At 40.5% G+C, this 19,885-nt stretch overlaps 1 protein-coding gene across 2 annotated transcripts in view; it reads right to left on the reverse strand.

Annotated features, from left to right (window-relative positions):
- CNKSR2 (connector enhancer of kinase suppressor of Ras 2) overlaps positions 1 to 19,885 on the reverse strand; it is a 1,783,347-nt gene that overhangs the window by 1,138,811 nt on the left and 624,651 nt on the right. The window contains exon 4 of one of the 2 annotated variants that reach the window (XM_086934553.1): positions 10,258 to 10,344. The exons of the other annotated variant lie outside the window; for it this stretch is intronic. Coding sequence (XP_086790679.1) covers positions 10,258 to 10,344 — 87 coding nt within the window. The remainder of the gene's footprint in view (positions 1 to 10,257; positions 10,345 to 19,885) is intronic. 2 annotated transcript variants of the gene reach the window in all.

Here is a 19,885-nt window from a genome sequence, read left to right on the forward strand (position 1 = left end):
TCAGAAGCTAAGTAGACTCTTTGGGTACTGCAGTTTCAGCTCCTCCCAATGGCTTCATCTCTCCAGGATTGAAAAGGGTAATAATCTGGGAATGTAAACCGATGTGACGTCTATCCTGAAGCAGATGATGAATGTTGCAGTTGGTAATATGGGGGGCTTTCTGAGATGCTTCATCACACATTCCCTCAGGCCTTATATGTGGCTGGAAGTCTCCTGGGGCGACCCTTTCTAGGAATTTTGGGGCAGATTTACAATTACTTGCGCATCCCTGCAAATTAGCAGGGATGCGCCAGTAATTGTGCGCCGCAGCTCCGCCACCCATGATGCGCCGCATTTACAATGCAGCGCACCATGGGGCAAAAACGGCACAGATGCAGGACGCATCTGTGCCGTAAAGGCGACGCATTGCTGGAGTTGCGTCGCAAGCGCGACGCAGCTCCAGCAATGCTCTGGGGGGGCCCTATGTGCACAATGCTGCATCAAGCCTTACTCCTGCTTCAAGCAGGTGCAGGGTTTTGATGCAGCATTGGCCTAAAAGTGATTGAGTGAAATCTTGTAGATTTCACTCAGCCACTTTTAGGAGGCGTTCCTGCGCAGGAACGCCCTCCCCTTCGCCGGAACTCCTCCTGATGGTGCAGGGCTTTACAACCTGACGCATCTCCCAGATGCGTCACGTTGTTAATACCCCGCACCATGGCACATATTTTGCGCTGTGTCACAAAAGTGACGCAGCGGCGGCGCAAAAGAGGCGCAAGGGGCTTGTAAATCTTCCCCTTCGTTTTATTGTCCCTCCATACTGCTGAGAAGTGTTTTTGAGCCTTGTTAGAACTGAGAAATGGGCTAAGAAGGAAATCTGCCACCGCTATAGTTACACTGTTAATTGTGAGCAAAGTCAAGAAGTTCGAAATCTCTCCTACTCGGAGATCTTGAGATTTGAATATTTTCACGCATGGGTACATACCTTACTCAGTATGATTTTGCTCCCTAACAAGACATAACAAGAGCTGTGGTTGATGTGCCTGAGGTTGGGTCACAGATACAGAGCGCAGACAGTGATGGCCGCTGCTGCACTGCTGGAGAATGAGAGGAAAATGCCTCCGAAGCTGGGCTGCAAAGTTCTGCAATTATTTTGATACACAGAAGGGGCCCATCATATTGGTGACCCCGCCTCCCCCTTATCATTGTACCCTATCTATACGAATGCCTGAGCCTAATCAAGGTAAAAGAAGAGACTGGCATGTGGCAAGCTACCATTTTTTTCAATTGCAAATGCATTGATTGCCCATTTGAAAGACATATCTTTTGTTATTTGCCGCCCCTGCACAGACAAGTTGAAAGTACCGTGGCTTCTGCTTCATTCCATCCTAGACTTGGGTGCATTTAGAGATTCGGGGCCACCTCTAGAGTTGGGACTAATAGGACATTAACCAAAGATTGGATGATGCCTGTCCCCCCACAGCTCAGTTACACTATATAATACATGTAACATTTTCCCAAAACACTAGAAGAAATCTCTTTACTTGTCAAGGACATCGATTTTTCATATTTCCAACAGATGGGGGTATGACTTTCGAAAATTAAAATCAAATGTCAGCTGGTCAGACATACCAACAAGCATTGGAGGACAGACCTCCAGTGCCAGTTTTGCCTGAAAGTTTCCCTGCCATGCCACCAATAGTACCCTTGAGAAGAAGTGAGCTTCCTCACAAGCAGAAACTGTGGATTTGCCTCGCAGTCTACTCCCAATGCCCCAGCTGGTTGGCAGATCACCAGCCAAACCATAAATTAGTCCTTTGGTTATTTTCTCCATTGAGCTGTTCATTCACCCATTTGGGTTTAAAGTATTCATCATATTACTGTTGGCTACACAACTAAAAAAACTCTGTTTGTAGAAGGGCATTTTTTTATTACAGTTTTGTTGGATTAGCAGCTGTAATTTCTCTCCTGTTCTGTCTTATCTCTTGTTGTTCCAGGCTCCTATTCATGCAATTTTCAAGGATCATATAGATGCACTTAGACCTGTGGCTAATGTGTCATCTTGAGTTTGTAAATTAAGATATGTTGTGCTGTCAATTTTATACAAAAGCAAAATACTGCAATTAATTTCAAACCACATTGCAAAAGGCAGGACGTTTTAATAACCTATTTGCCAACTTTATTAATGCAAAATATACCGGCTAATGGAGAGTTATGATTCTCACGTCTCAGCCGGTCATAATGAACTGAAGGATTCTACACTCTGTGCTCGCTGGTTTGCAAAACATTTCTGAAAAACACATCCCTACAAATCCCTGACTGCAGTAATAATTCTTTTTTATTTGTTGGCATATTACTTAAGACCCCCAAGACCATTTATGTGACATACCTTTCCAATGAAATAGATTGAAAAAACGTGTAATAGCAACTTATTCTAGGAACATAGTTATTAATACATTATATTTAGAAATTCACTTCCATTGTTTGCATTACACGTGTTTCCAGCTAGATACTACACCTGCTAAAAGTTGGTGGAATATATGCCCTGAAGGACCCTGTAAACAGTACAATCATGTAGAAAAAAGTATGGCGTTACAGCATCTTGCATGTTATTACGCATTCTGAGCTTCTAAAGGCCCCTCAATTGTGTGGTAATATCTCCTGGTAATGGTTATAGCGGGTGCAGTATTACCACATCGTATTTAACAGGTCACTTATAATAAGGCATATAAATGTTTAGAGCTATAAGACTGTACATAATTTCCTGTATGGTAATACATTTCATAATTGGGCATAAGTATTGACTCACACAGGAACAGCTAGTTTTGAAGCGACTCGAGTAAGACACATTTGTTTAAATCCCCATATATACTTATGTAAACATGCAAACACATATATGTGTATGTGTTATATAAATATATATATATATATATATATATATATATATATATATATATATATATATATATATATATATATATATATATATATATATATATATATATATATATATATTCACAGAGAATGGGCTAAAGCAAGGGTGCATGCTGTCACCCATTTTGTTTAACCTATGCACAGCGGATCTGGGGGATGCCCTAAAAGGAGCCTGCCTAGTAGCACCAAGACTAGGTAACTTGAGAACTTGAGGTTGCCTGTGCTCCAATACGCCAACGACACAGCCATAATGGACCAAACGAAGGTGGGCCTACAAAGAGCCCTAACTGCACTAAATCACTTCAACAGAATCAATAACCTGACAGAAAACCAAGGAAAGACCAAGGTCATCATCTTCGGGACCTACCCTCAGAAAAAGAAAATGCAATGGCAAATGGGCAACTTGCATATCAATACAGCAGAGTCATACAATCACCTGGGGGTCTGAATGACGGAATGGGCAAATATGAAGGCCCACTTGAAACACCAGAGTATTAAGGCCAACATGGTGATGAAATCTACTCAAGCAATTAAAGCACCGCCTGATCAGCCCGTCTGCCGGCTTAATACTGAAAGTTCTAAAATTGAAGCTTCTACCTGCAATCAGTTATGGCCACCTTGCCTTCCTCGGGTCACAGCACGCTAACTTAAACTCAACACAATCTAAAGCATATAAAAGTGTGCTTCAAATTCCGAGGTCAGCAAGGAATGCAAGGCTAACGCTGGAACTAGGCGTGGCAAGGCCCGACTTGATGTGCCAGGGGGACATTATAAAACTTTATCTCAGGATTTTAAGGGTCCCAGCGAATTCACTAAAACACCAACTGAGAGCTATCTTCAAAGAGCCACGTTCGCTCTGGCACACCGCCCTGCATAAAGCAATCAAGGCATTGAACATAGTGGAAGAGAGTATATCGAGACCGTAAATTCCAATGATCATCTGGAAAAGAGCTATAAATAAACAAGTGGGCAAAATTTCATTCGACCACGATTGTAATCACTCCGACAAGTCGACACCTAGACGTGCTGAATAGCTCCTATACGGCAGGTAAAACCCAGGCTTACTTAAGTGATGCTCTCACTCCATCAGCCCAAAGTAAAATATTGTTCATTAGATTAATCACTCTAGGAATTTCGGACTGCAATCCGGCATGGGCCCGACGGGGAGAGGCCACAAACTGCAGACTCTGCCCATATAAGAAGGAATCGTGGCAGGACCTCCTATCCTGCTTCCCAAACCTCCATGACGATCGAAGGTGACTACTGTGTCCAATCTGTACCGTCTATGGAATGAAATCCTGTAGCGAAGCGTCATCTATGTGCTTTTCCAAGTCTAGCAAAATGACCCAAGCAAGACTGGGGAAATTGATCCACTGCATTAGGATAGCCTTAAAAATGGCAAATGAACGAAACAAAACTCTGGAGCAATGCATTACAAATCCAAGGAACGATGACGAGGTGCTCAAATCTGCATTGAGGCTTTGCCACACTTCTAGCACCCCCCCCCCCCTAGGACAGAGCCTCACAGGAATACATACCCTCACAGGAATACAGACCCAAGGTCAATGGGCACCTGCCACAGTTGCACAATGTTATCCATCCTTATAGATCAATGTGGGCTTTCGAATTGCCATAAAGCCACACCTCCGCATCCACAAACCCTGGGGAAGGCTGATTGTGGTGGAATTGGGGATTGGCGGCAAATTCCTTTTATCAAAAATGTTAAATGTTTTCTACTCACTGTTTTTCTAGAACATAGGGGCAATTTATTCTGCTGTTTTGTGGACTTCCACGCGGTTTTCGATCTTGTGAGCAGAGAACAACTATGGTCAACTCTGGAAGGATACAATATAAATGGAGACCTACTGGCAATTATAAAAGCCTTACACATGGAAAACTGGGCCCAGTTAATCCTGGACGAGGAGGGTGGACTATCTGTGAGGATCCAGATCGGGAATGGGTTGAGGCAGGGATGCGTACTTGCCCCTCTGCTTTTTTCCCTGTTTTTGGCCGACTTACCAGCAAAATTAAGAGAAGTAAAAGGGGCTAGCCCAAACGGTGGTGGTAATCATGTCTCGTGTCTACTATATGCAGACGATTTAGTGATTATGGACTTGACGCAGATAGGTCTCCAGAGAAAACTAAACATGTTCAATGAATATTGCCTAAATAAAAAGTTAATAGTGAACATGGAGAAGACCAAGATTTTATGCTTCAGTAAGAAAAAAATCCCGGTTCTCTTGGCGTCTAGGCACAAATTTTCTTGAGAGGGTGAATGAATATAGATACCTAGGAATCTGGTTTATGAGTAACCTTAAATGGGATACCCATCTGGAAGCACTAAAAAATGAGGGCTTCTGCCTCGATGAAGGGATAAAGAGATTTAACAGTGTGTATGGAGAAAACTCAGATAGGCCGGTCATAAAAGCCTATTTAGCAATGGTCCCCCCCCCCCCCATTTTTTGTACGGGGCAGAAGTGCTTTACTTAAGTGAGAAACAAGGCTGGGATAAAGAAGAAGGAAATATTCTAAAAAACGTATTCTCATTGCCAAAATCCTCTATGTTACAAGCTGCAAGACTTGAGTTGGGAATTACCTCTCGGGCGGTAACTGCCTGTATGGCATTAATCAGCTTTTGGCAGCCCCTAGGGTCTGAAGAGCACCAAAAAATTTCCCAGTGGTGTAAAAGTGAAATTGTCACTAGTGAACTGTCCTGGGCGAAACAGATAAGAGCCGCACTATAGGGAAGCATATGGAGAATTGGGTTTAAAATGACGTCCGCAACTAAGTCACCCACGCATAGCTAAGAAAGAATTAAGAACACTGGGAGCTGAGACTTCCCACACAAATGATAGAGAGTACCTCTTGCGGAAAGTTTCGTTGTCACATATGACTCTGGCTTTGGAATCTAACAATCAGTATCCCTATCTAGATAGATTGCTGAGCTTTCACTTAAGACGGGAGGTACTAAAAGTGCGAATGGGGATAAACCCCTGCTATGGGAATACTGAGATAAAAAATGCTATGTTGAATAGCAATGGTACCTGTACTTGTGCGTTAGGTAATCATTGCGATATTGTGCATATTTTAGTAGATTGTACGAAGTTTTTAGACTTACGGAAAGAGATTTTATGTCCGATATTTAAAAAATATATGATCAGAAATAAGATACAAGCTGTTAGCCTTCTTGTTGAAATGACTAATCTAGACATTGCTTGTGCTATTGGGAAATGTATGAATAAGGTCAGGGTGTTCCTCAGGTGTACAGAATAAAAATACTTGGAAGGATCGGGAGGGAGATGAAAGAACTGCCCGACCGAACTATTCGTAGGTGGACATTTGTATCTTGTATGAATGAAATGTGTATTTTATGATATGTATCATACCATGTTTTTAATATGACCCAGGTTATATTCTAATAGTAATTTTATGTATAAGGTACACTTTTATGGTTTTAACTAACTAAATAAAGTTTTCTTACCGACTGACACTGTTTTAGCTGTAACAAATCCACACAGGAAAACATTTCAATACCATCAGGCTGCACAGCCTCAACATCGTTTGAATCCAATGAATCAACTTCGTGTGCTTTTCTCTTCATCAATATTTCACCATTACTTATTATCCATTTCTTTTAACTTGTATTCCATTCATTCTATTCAATCATAGCTTAACGTTGATGTTCATAAAAACGCAGGAGTGTGACGTGGGTTTCACATGCCATGACTTTATTCTAACAACCCAATGCATTTTGGGAAATACATTCCCTTTGACAGGGGCATCTGCAAATACAAATTTATATTTTTTATGTGTTTGCTAACTTCATTAATTTAATGAAACACTTCACTGAATTTAAAAAAAATCAATCAGTTATGGACTCCTGTGTGGATTTCTTATATTGAACAGCGCAATGAGACGAAGCCCAAAGCAGGTATTGCACGCTGGTAAAACTCGAACGTGAAAGAAAGCTTGTAAATATGGAATACGATGGAGTGCATCTCACCTCATATCTCATTTACTTTTTTAGCTGTAACATGTTGATTGCTTTTACTGTAATGATTTAAATTAATTGTACAGTTAACAATAAATACAAAAGAAGATTATGGACTGTTTATCTATCTATCTATCTATCTATCTATCTATCTATCTATCTATCTATCTATCTGTCTGTCTGTCTGTCTGTCTGTCTGTCTGTCTGTCTGTCTGTCTGTCTGTCTGTCTGTCTGTCTGTCTGTCTGTCTGTCTGTCTGTCTGTCTATCTATCTATCTCTATACACACATATATATATCTTCACTGAACTAACCAAAGTTTACAGGGATTTTATTGTTTGGCTCTGATGTCACTCTTACAAAACCATTGAAATTCAGCAGTTATAGTTACCTGAGCTAACTATAACTTACACCTGTGCATTGCATTACTTATGACCTCACATATTTTATCACTCAAGACATTATCATTGACATCCGTGATGTCATCATTGATGACATCTCAGATGATATCACTGATGACATCATCCAGTAAGTATATGTGTTTCATAATGGTTTATCAGAGTTAAAGATAAATGGTAAGCTAATGCATAAGTTAGATTACTGTTCTGTTTGAATTACTGAGTGATACTGTTTCTAATATATGTTTTCTTATAGGCATTGTAATTGTATCAGTGTAGGAGTGTGTGTCTGAGTGGCTGTTGGGTGTGTGAGTGTTGGTGTGGGTGAATAAGTGGATATGTGTGTGACACTATTTGTGGATGAGTATGTGTCTGAGTGGCTGTGTGGGTAACTGAGAGACTGTGTGAATGGCCCTATAGGTGAGTGACTGGGCGTGTAAGTGGATGTGTGGGTCAGGGAAGGGCTATTTGATTGGGTGTATGGGCAAGTGAGTGGGTGTGTGAGTGGCTTGCACAGTAAATATTTATGTGAGTGGTTGCATAGATGAGTGAGTGGTCACATGAGGGATTGTACTGATGTGGGAATGGGTATGTAAGGGATTTTTTGGATGAGTGAAAGGATGTGTGAGTGGCTGTATGGATGAGTCTGTAGTTCTGTTGGTAGCTGTATGACTGAGTGAGTGGCTGTATGCATGAGTGAGTGGCTCTGTTTGTGAGTGAGTGGCTGTGTGAGTGAGTGAATAGATATGTGAGTAGTTGAATGAGTGACTGTGTGAGTGACTGAATAGGCTTGTGAGTGGGAATAGGAGTGGTTTTGTGGGTGTGTGAGTAGCTGTATTGGTCTGTGAGTGGCTGTATGGGCAAGTGAGTAGTTGTGTGAGTGGCTGTATGAGTGAATGTGTGTTTCAATACGCATATGGGTATATGAATAGGTATGTGAGTGAGTGTGTGAGTGGGTGTATGAGAGGTTGCATGAGGTTGTGAGTACATGTGTGAGTCAGTCTGTGGATGATGTCATCAGCGATGCCATTTGAGATGTCATCAATGATGTAATGAGTGATGTCACTGACCATGTCATTAGTGATGTAATAAGTGAGGTCATAAGCAGTGCATTGCAGGAGCGTGACTTACAGTTAACTCAGATAACTATAATTGTAAAATTTCACTGGTTTTGTTTGAGTGAAATCCAAGTCTAACTGTAGCATCCCGATAACATAATTAGAATTCAAAAATTATAAATGAATATTGCCTAATTTACATTTTTAAAATGAATCAAATAAGCAATTAACAATTAATACCTACTTGGTAATTAGTTATTAGTTAAATGACCTTTCACCCTATAACCCTACAAACCTAATTTACCACAACTAAAATATAAGTAAATAAGTAAAAATTTCTCATTTTACAAATTTTACAATTAACAAATATTAATTACCAATTATATTTAAGTATTATTATTTAATTACCTTCCCACCCCCATACGCCTTCAAACCTTCAACCCCCAACATAACATATTACAAAAATAAATCTGTATGATATCAATTTAATATTAAATATCAATCATATAATTAAATAAAACTTATTGCATAATTCATAATTAATTACCTCATTAACTTTCCACCCCATCCACCCACAAACCACAACCCACTACACTATAAATTACTAATAATTATAAAAAAAATCTAAATCACTTAAACTTAAATGCTACATGAAAAAACATTTATATAAACAATAATAGTATTTAAAATAAATATATTAGTAAAGCATAATCAACTATTTTTAATTTTTATATTTTTAGCCACTATAGTACTGAAAACAATATTAAAAACATCAATATTGTTTAAAATCAAACAATATTACTTACCCAATAAAACAATTTTCTAGTCAAATATATCATTGCATCATGAAATTTATTCATCACAATATTTTATTTCTGGTATTTTTGAATCCCAGTATTCACAACTTGATATGTTGTCCAAACAACCCAAGGAACTTCAAGGAGATTTGAGGGATGCCAGGTATTTTCCAAATATATTTCAAGTACAGGTGAAAGGAACCATACGCAACATGAGCAAGGTGAGTGCAGTTAACAGGATAGCAGTGAAGAAGATGAAGAATCTATGGCTGATGTGAGGGTGGGAGCACAGGCTATCTCTTAAATACATTTGAAGAGTCAAAGGAGTACACTGTGTGGTTAGGGGGAGCATTGCAAGCTATTATTATATATGTGGTTGGGAAGAAAGAGACCTTAGGAAGGTGGAAGAAAGTCAAACAGGGACAGGAATAGTATACTTTTTCCTATAGAATTGTTATTTTGAATAACTACCTTTCTCTCCTCTAGTACAGCTGATCCTTGCAAACATCTCATGAAGAAGGAAGGGGACACAAGGGGAGAAACATAGTAAAGATAAACTCATACCTAGGTACATGTAACTGGGTTTCCATATAATGGTTCGGAATGATATTACTCCAATAATTGGCCCTAAGATGACAATTGGAGCCCCCCATACAAACATCTCTATTATTTATATCTATAAAAGTGCATTTGCTGACAATGCAGAATAACTGGTGACTAGTATGTGGTTGAAGATGAAAACATTGTATTGAGTTCATTTTCCCTCAATGTTTACATTTACCAGTTTATACATGTTTTAATATTGAATCACAAACTACTTTTGTTTAAATATTTTCATTTAAGCCAGGAACCAGATGAAGTTATATTTTTGATGTAGACAAACATATTACATTACTAATGAACATGTATGCACTGCCAATTTGACATTAGAAATGCTTACAAGACAAAACAGGACATGTTTGTATATTTTTTTATTCATGTTTCTTCCTTGGAACTGCTCAAATATTTCATCTATTGACACAGTACAATCTTGCCATATTAACTCTTAAAAACCAAATTTTAAACTGCTTTATAACATGAAACCAAAAAATAGCATTCCTTTACCCTCTGAAGTATTGATGTTGGTACCCTTTGATCTTCAGATCACGTTGCAGTAATCTATTTGAAGCTTCAATGTCTCTAGCATTTTTTCTGTTGCATCCAAACAAACAAAATACTGTGGTAAGCGTCTCTTTTATATTCAGAATACAATATTCTCTTTTGAAAAGAAACTATCCAGCACCACACCAGATACAATATGATTTTGAAAATAAGACAGTGGAAACAGAATCTTCCTTTACTGTAGTCTCACATCACTGCAGACTAATCTGAATATATTCGGAAGCTCTTACTAAGGGGGTACTGAAACTAAAAGTAACACAACCTGGCCATTAAATGCCTTCTACGTACTTTTTGGAGCTGAACAGTCTAGAGGTCTGTTTTTTAAAAGATTTTTTCTAAAACATTTGGTTACATTTTCAACATCCAGAATATGTTTAAATAAAATACAATTTGTTTTGAAATGAAAATAAAAATGAAGTAAAACAGGTATATGTTTCAAAGTTGTGGCAAAATCTGAAATTAATAACAATAATGGAAATAGTCATAGATTGGAACAAATATCCCAAAAACTACACATATTGGAGGAATGCAAAATAACGCTTATCTGCATTAGCTTTGAATGTGTTAAATACAAAGTACACATGTTCAGAAATAATTTTATAAGAGTATTTTGTAGTAAGCACCTCCGAAATATTTTAAATAGAAAGTGAAGAGAACGAATGCAAACATTCAGTATTACAAACAGAATTCACCGGAAATGGCAGAGAGGGCAACTGAGCACTAAGAGTTTTCACTAGAAAACCTCAGTACACAATTGTTCCTAAGATGGCCTGGCTGGGAGCAATCTAGAGACCTTAATGCCAGTTTCCTTTTTTACAATACGTTTTGTAAGTGAAGTCTTTATATACCTTTATTAAAAACAAGCTACTTGGTAGGCAGTAGCTGCAGCATCAACTTAGGCTTCAACCTCTTGTTTTCAGTTGAATCCTGTGACTTTGTTGAGACTAACTGGGCCCTCTGCTGAGAATGAGTATGACACCTTAACTGGTAAATGGAGTTAAGACTAAATCAACCTTAATTTTAGCTTAGTTACAACTTCCCCACGAAAATAAATTAATAAAAGAGCTGTAAAAGAGTAAGAAATGAAGTTGAAAGCTACATTTAATTTGCATTTATTTTATGCAATACTTGACCACATTTTCACACTGCATTCAATCTTTACATAATGCAATAGGTTTATTACAGTGACAGGATGCAAACGTACAGACAATATGAATGTTAACAAGTGAATACTCTGGCCCGGACTGCATTGAAGTGTTTGAAAATATATTCCAAACAAGCATCACTCCTGAAGACCAAGCTGCTAAGCACTATATGTATTACAATGAGGTTAAAGTGAAATTCAGAAAGATCCCCAAGATCACCTTAGCAGCCACACAGAAAAGGTACTAATCATTAGATGAAAAGAGATCAAAGATCTTCAATTCTCATTTAATCCTTTCCCATTTTGTAAAACTCGGAATTAACATACCTCGAGTCAGTAAGAGGTTTATTTATTTCCACCTAGCCATAATTCATCTTGATAAGTCAATTGCATGACACAATATATACATAGTTGAATCATTTTCAGTCCTCTAAGGTGATTGACTCAACCTAATCAAGGCTACCTTGAGTCAAAATATGATTCTTTAGTCATAATGTTTTTGATCTATTGAGTAACTTTTGCTCAGCAAGAAAATACATTAGGACACAAAAATAGGAACATGATCTGCATTCATATCTTTGCACCTTGCCAGAGATAAACCACACAAGGCAGATCATTTTACACATTTGCAGGGGTTCAGAAGGTGTGATGGACTGCTCTTTAGAAGCTAACCATGTTTAGCATGGAATTAAATGTTTATTTAAATAGAGCTAAAGTCCAGACATTATTGTTAACATCTAGCATTGTTCATTTATTTTTTTGTGTGAGTTCCACTGATCAGGGAATAGTTGTGCATAAAACTGGGAGATAATGTAAATTGTAAGTTCTGATGAAATTAATTGTGTCAAAACTCTAGTGTATAAATTGTGCTAAAGTATTCCTTGACATTGCTTAATCTGTAAATATTACAAAACTAAGATCTGATGATTTGTATCTTATTTATATGTTTGGAATTGTTTAAATATACTTTACGCATGAAACATGTCCCAAATATGACAAAATGTATATAGTCAACAAAATTAATCTAGCTGAATTCCATAATAATTATTGTTAGCCTCACATTGGTTAAAATATGGTGTATTTTGGAACATAAAAGTATTTTGGGGTAGCATACCAAAAATGAGCAGTGTACTGAAAATGTATAAGTTATCGTGTCAAATTTTTAGATTGTTGTAGTTTGTTAAAAATTAGATTTGTGATATAGCATATATTGTGAAAAAAAATATACAAATTGAATGCCTTTATAGAGCCATTTAAAACTGAATACTATTTGTACATACCATGCAGGTGGGCAGCCAAACATAGTTCAGACTATCAGGCACATTGGCCCATCCTCTTCTAGACTGTAAAAAACATTCTTCCTTCAGATTTATACAATTTTGTTAAACAATATAAAATGGTGTACTAGTGAATATCTGGGATGAGTCCAAATGTATACTATGTATCAATTATACTACATACCAGAAGACGTTTTTTATTAGAAATTTAGATTAGTGTATGACATGTCAGGATACTTTGTGTTCTTGGACTCATATATATTGATATTGCACTACATTGGAGAGCATTTGTCTCCATGTTTTTTGTGAAATTAGTAAAACTGTAGCAGTGGAAATAACTATGGACATTTATACAGCACCGCTTGGATAGTCGTGGGCATTTGAAGCCCACCTAAAATGTTGTGCTCTGTTGTACACTGACTACCTGATTACCTGGCCACCCTCCTTGAATACTCTGCAGGAGAAACTGAAATGGGGAGGATGATCTATACGTGAAAGGGCAATTGAAAAAAGTCTGTAGGCATTTGAGAACAACTCAAAACTCAATTACCTCTCATGCACAGAAACCTTTTAAAAGAGTTTGATGAACAGGGCTTTATAAGAAATCCATTTGCATATATTTTTCTTGTAATGTATAAGTAATATAAGTATGATGAATTTATGTATATTTTTCTACTTTTCTGATAATAAAAGAAATAATAATCTGTGTATGATTTAACTTTAATGAAACAGCTGGCCTTAAAGCACAAATACCAAGAGGTGCTGAAATAGATATAAATCTTTTAAATGGAAACCCATCCTACTCTTATTAGGAATTTCAATTAAGAAAATTGAACATTTGGGATTGTAGTCCGGACTTTTACTTATAAAAAATATAATGGCTGTTAGAGTGGGTACTACAACCAGTCCATCATCTGTATAGAATATAATTTTTTTGAGAGAGAGTATGAATGAGGTGTTATCAACCAGGGAGATGATATTGACTCCAGTTAAACTAATAGAGGTGGCTAGGGAGCGTGATGTTCCTGTTGAAGAGTGTGGTGCTAAGGGACAAACCTTGGGGGATGCCTTAGATGTTCTTCTTGGGTTCAGAGCTGAACAGTGGGTCACTCATTCTCTGGGTGCTTCCGGTGAGCAATGAGGTGATTCATTTGAGGTCCTCTCCCTGGATTCTGAAGAGGTGGAGTCTGTTGATCAAATTGTGATGTGAGACAGTGTTAAAAATGGCTGACAGGTCCAGGAGGATCAGGGCTGCCATTTCACTATGTTCCAGGAGGGCCCTGATGTCATTTGTGGCTGTGAGCAGGGCTCTCTCGGTGCTGTGATTTGCTCTGAATCCGAATTAGGAGGGGTATAGGAGGTTATTGTGTTCCAGGTAATAAGGGAGTTGCTCATATATTACCTTCTCAAGAACTTTTACTGGAAAGGAGAGCAGGGGTTTGGGCCGGTAGTTCTTCGCTTCTGCTGGGTTGGAGGGTGGTTTCTTCAGGAGAGGTCTCACTTCTGTGTGTTTCCAGTTCTCAGGGAAGGAGGCGAAGTGATAGATGTGTTCAAGACTTTCTTGAGCCCGTCACCAATTGTCTTGTTCCCGGGGTTAAAGACATGGTGGGGTCATTGGTCTGTGGGTGCTCCCAAGTGCATGGAGTTCATGATGGAGATTGTGGCTTGAGTTGTGGGAGGGTCCAATGGGTAAGCAGGAGCTCGTGTTTCTGTTCATGGGTGTGAGTAGACTGAAGTTGTCAGTGACTGTGGGTTGTTGTTTCAAGTTCTTGTAGATAACTGAGATCTTGTTGTGTAAAAAGTCCATCAGGGTGTCACACAGTTATTGGGAGGGGTGATGTAATCCTGATGGCTGCGGGGTCGGAGAACTCCTTCACATTGGCAAAGAGCTCCTTCCTTTGGTTTGTGCTTGCTTCTATGCAGTCTGCTATGGTGTTCCTCTTTGTCTCTTTCAGGAGGCAGTGGTACTGGCTGAGTGCTGTCTTGAAGGTTGTGTGGTCTTGTGTCTCTTTGCTTGTGCACCACTTCCTTTATAGTAGCGGCAGTTGCGTTTGGTGGATTTCAGCTCTGCGGTGAACCAGCTGGCTCTTCAGGCAGGTCCTTTTGATTTGGCTGGCTTGGAGTGCAAATATGTTGGCGTATTCAGTGATCCACTTGGAGCAATTCATCGGAGCATGTTCTGGGTTGGATGATGTGACTGGGAGATGGGAGTTGAGAGCATTGTTTTACTCGTCTTCTGATATTCCTTTCCAGTTTCTGTGCTGGGAACTGGGTGCACAGTGCCAGTGTTGGTAGGTCCTGAGAGGGTGAAGAGGATGCTAAAGTGGTTGGTCCAGATGAGCTGTGAGACGTAACATGGTTGCACTTCACTCTGTCACTGGATATGAAAATGTGGTTGAGAGTATGTCCTGCGATAGGGGTAGGATTAATGACAGGTTGTGTGATGTCTATGTTGCTCAATGCATTTCATGAGGTCAGTTGTGTTGGTGTCACTGGGCTCGTCGAGGTGGAAGTTAAGATCCCCTAGGAAGATGTAGTGATTGGAGTTGATGACGATGAGGGTGATGAGGTCAGGGATGCCGTTGCAAAAGCTGGGCGTGGTTCAAAGGTGAGGGTGCCTCTGATGGTGCTTTTTCCATCTTTGTGAAGTTGAGATGCTCCATTATCGAGGTTGAGTCCTCTGAGGAGGTTGTGCAGCAGATTGTGTCCTTGTAGATGATGGCAATGCCACCTCTGTGTTTGTTTGTTCAGTCTCAGTGTGTTATCTTGCATCCTTCAGGGGATACGATGCCGATAACTGGCACTGAGGCAGAGTTCATTCAGCCAGGTCTCTGCGAGGAAGATGACATCCAAGGTGAGCGATGAAATTGTGTCCCAGATCTCCATGGTGTGTTTGCTAAGTGTTGTATACAAGATAGGGGGACGTTGGGGCTTTTTCCACTCACAAAGGAGTGGGAGGTCCAGCAAAAAGGAGGGGCCCCAGTGACAGTATTCAAAAAGTGGAATTTTGCTGTTCCTCTAGTGACAGAGTTGCAGAGTCATAAAAGACCGGAGCCAACTAAGCCCCAATCGAGGTTTAGAGTTGGTAATCCATTTGCTGGATTGTAATGCCCCCACACACCCTTTCAGTTGTCATGCTTCATCATATGGGCTGCTCCTCCTTGGGTCGGCGGTGCAATACCCAACGGGCTCCCTTAGGTAGGGGCACTTTGTCGGAGATCTTTAATCCAATGGCCGTATGGTAAAGTGTGGGTGTGGGGCCAGAACTGTGTTAATGTAGTGATGTGAGTTAAAATAGAGTTGGGAGTACCTTGAACAAAGTATTTTTATTCTGGGGGTCTCCTACCTTAAGTAAAAACATCAAACAAGGCACTCACCCGAGTGTAATGTCTCGCGTTGGAGTGTCCTTTGTTTAGAAAGTGTGGGTCAACATGTTTCTCGCTTTTAATGAATTGTACTAGCGATTCTTCAGGACTGAAAAAATTAACTAAATTACACCTAGAGTTAGTGGTATTATGACTACTCACAGTAATAGTGTCTACTGATAAAAGTACCAGCTGTAACCTGAATCTACCTGTGATGGGGGACAAAAAAAAATTGGTACCATTCAGGTAAACATGGTGTACAACAAACATAGACATGGTCTTTGTGGTGACTCTGACTTCTGTTCTTTACTCAAGTGAAGTGAACACAATTGCATTTTGAGGACATCTAAAAACGGTAAAGCTAAAAACAGGTGGTGAGTCCCCACAGTGAGCGATTGTGACTAATTGCCCCTATGGAAAATCAGTAGTGTACCAGAAAAACATTGGTCTGACTCACCCAATTCAGTAAAGTACCCAGGCATCAACAGTACCCGGTGGATCACGCATAAGGCTTTGCTCCTATGTGTGTAAGACTGAACAGGAAGAAAAAAAATGACAACTGACAATGAAAGCGGGTGGCACCATTTATACAAAAAATGTTTTATCGACTGTAACAACACCCAACTCTTGCAAAACGGGCAACATATATAGCGTCTTTTGATTTCAAGCGAGGTTCATTCATAGAACCCTGGTGTAGTACACTCATACAGTGTTAGGGTGCTCCGGGTGAGGTAAAAACGTGTAAGTCAGCCATTATGAGTTGTGTGGTTACCCGGAGTGGTGACTAAGTACTAACCGAGCTATGGGAAGCCAGGGTTTAAGTTATGGAGAGGACTACGCAGCAGAAATACTAAGGACCCCCTCCATTCTGGGCATCGACAATGATGATGTCACAGGAAGTCAATCAGAGGATTGGCAGTCGCTATCAGCTATGAAGAGGGAATGGGTTAAATCACCTTACACAGTGCATTAATGATCGAGTACCTCAGGGCTAATATCTCACCAAATGGCCTCACAGTAAAGAACTTCCAGAGGATTTTCTGGGAATATGGGCAATTTAAGATAGACTAGTCACAGATCTCATGGAAGTGTACCAGAAATCTCCTGATATTGATGATCAACACGGCCAAAAGACTGACCGATGAACTATTGGCTCGGATCCAAATTGCAGAGAGTACCCTTAAGAACGAAGTCCCAGGTCCCAGCTTCAAATCCAAACTTACGGAGCTAAACAATGATATTGCAGAACACAAAGAATATCTCATGAAGCAGAAGGGTATGAAACTCCAGAAAGACATAAATCTCTTCGACAAAGAGAAGGTATACCCATACCTTAAGGTGGACTTTGTACCACCGGGAACGGGATTCCACTCAGATTCCAGCACAAATCCTACCAGAAGGGGGTCCTCCAGCAACAGCGACTCCAGTGTAGAAAACTGGAAACTCAATCAACAAAGAAGAGAGGGTACACAGGGATAGAACACCTACCCACCACCCAGTACCCTTGTCCGTCAATGTGATCATACATTGAGTAAAATGCATTGGAGTTATGCCATGCATTCTCAGTTGACTAGGTGGACACAATGGTGTTTGCTGTGTCTTTGGCATTGTTGTTTGCTTCCATGCTGCAGGTGAAGCAGCAGTGCTGGCAGGAGAATGGTCCTTTGATGGTGCATAAGGATATGTGGCAGCAGCTGTTCTCTATTTATTTTGTGTGCTTATATAGCGCCTGAATAAACCCCCGAAGAGGTATCTCCGCGCTTTTGCCCGTGGAGGAGACTATACTGTGCCGGATCATTTCAGTAGCTAAAGCATATAGAAAATTAATTACTTCTAAACAGATGGGTCTTAAGGGTTTTACGGAAGAGAAGATGATTAGTGATAATTTTTAATGTAGGGGGAAGGGAATTCCAAAGCACTGGTCCAGTGTGTGCCAAGGCACGGCCTCCCTGACGAGACTTTTTTATTTTAGGGACCTGTAGTAGATGGAGGCTGCTGGATCGTAAGGAACGGCCTGGGATGTAGGGTTGAAAGGCTTTAGTAAGATATTTAGGGCCCTTTCCTATCAAGCATTTATGAATAGTACACAAGATTTTAAATTTTGTGCGTTGCCGCACAGGCAACCAGTGAAGTTTAGCCAGTAGAGGTTGGGAGGGGGTCCTAGATGGAACATTAAGGACTAACCTCGCCGCCGTGTTTTGGACTACTTGCATTTTGTTCATTTGGCCTTCATTAGTTGACAAAAGAAGGCCATTGCAGTAGTCCAATCTACTGATCACTAGTGCCTGGACTAGAGTCTTCCTGTGATTATCAGGTAAATAAGGGAACACCCTTTTCAATAGACCAATAATCCTGAAACATGTGCCAGCAACTTGATTGACATGATGTTTGAAAGTCAGGGCTTGATCGAACAGTACTCCTAAATTTTTGACAGTCTGCTTAGGGATTGGAACTGGTCCTAGTTCTGCGGGCCACCACTCATCAGACCACAATGTCACCGCCTCCCCAAACAGTAGGACTTCTGTTTTGCCCACATTACGTTGTAAGCAATTCTCCGCCATCCATTTTGACACTGCCCTCATTCCCTCTGAAAAAGATTTTTGTAGAGCAGGGGTAAAGGTTTTAAAAGGGAACAGAAGTTGGGTGTCATCGGCGTAAGACACCGGGGTAAACCCAAAAGACCTCACCAAGTCGGCCAGGGGGGCCACGTACACATTAAATAATGTGGGGCTTAGGCATGAGCCCTGTGGCAGACCCCTGGTGAGCTCCCTAGAGATGGATTTATGGGAGCCCAGCCTGACTTCTTGGGAGCGACAGGAAAGGAAGCTTTCCATCCAGGACAGAGCTACTCCTCCCAGCCCTACATCTCTCAGACGGCCGAGAAGCACTTCATGAGACACCATATCGAAGGCAGCGGATAAATCCAACAACACCAGAATCATAGACCCCCCATCATCCAGTGTCATCCTGATGTGATGTTATCTATGCACCAGAGATCCAGGGCTTGAAGGTGTGCAGTGGTGTAGCTGTGCTTGGTGGAAGAGCCAGGGTTCCTGGCACTGGGTGAGAGCCAGGTGAACCAGTGGTGCACCCGCACAGTGGCCTCCATTAAGTAGATTCTGGGAGTGGGCGGAGCACTGGGTGAAGAGCAAGTGGGTGGGAAATGAGCAGGCAGGAAAAAACAAGCTGAGCTAAATAAACTGAGATGGACAGAAATTAAGGTAGCACAATACAAATATGTAATTCCCAAGGCAAGATGCAGGTGGCACAAATACTTATTTAGTTACAGACAAAAGACATGGTGACACAGGCAAGACCTAGCACAAAGTGACCTTAGGCCGAGTCAGGGAAGACCTGCTATGGGGGAGCAGATCAGGGATCTGCTTAATGGGCTCGCACTGCGGCCCCCATTAGGTAGGTCCTGGGAGGAGGTTGGGGCGCTGTGTGATGGGATGCGGGAGAGCAAACGGGTGGAAAAGGAGCAGGCAGAAAAAAACAAGCTTTGCTGAATAAACTGAAAAGAACTAAAATGAAGGCAGCACACAATTCCCAAGCCAAAATACAGGCAGCACAAATACTTATTCAGTTACAGGCAAAAGACAAGTTTACACCGGCAAGACCTGGTTAGCAGTGACTGTACACAGAGTCAGGAAAGACATGTTAAGCAGGAGCTATTCTTGGTCATGTGGCCCTTGACACTCTCAGAATGTCATAGTTCATTCAGGCAGAAAAATGCCAACTTTCTAAAAGATGTATTATCTGAATAGTAACCTAAAATCCCACCA

The sequence above is a fragment of the Lissotriton vulgaris genome, chromosome 8 (assembly GCF_964263255.1).
Source record: "Lissotriton vulgaris chromosome 8, aLisVul1.2, whole genome shotgun sequence".
In the NCBI taxonomy this organism is placed as follows: Eukaryota; Metazoa; Chordata; class Amphibia; order Caudata; family Salamandridae; genus Lissotriton; species Lissotriton vulgaris.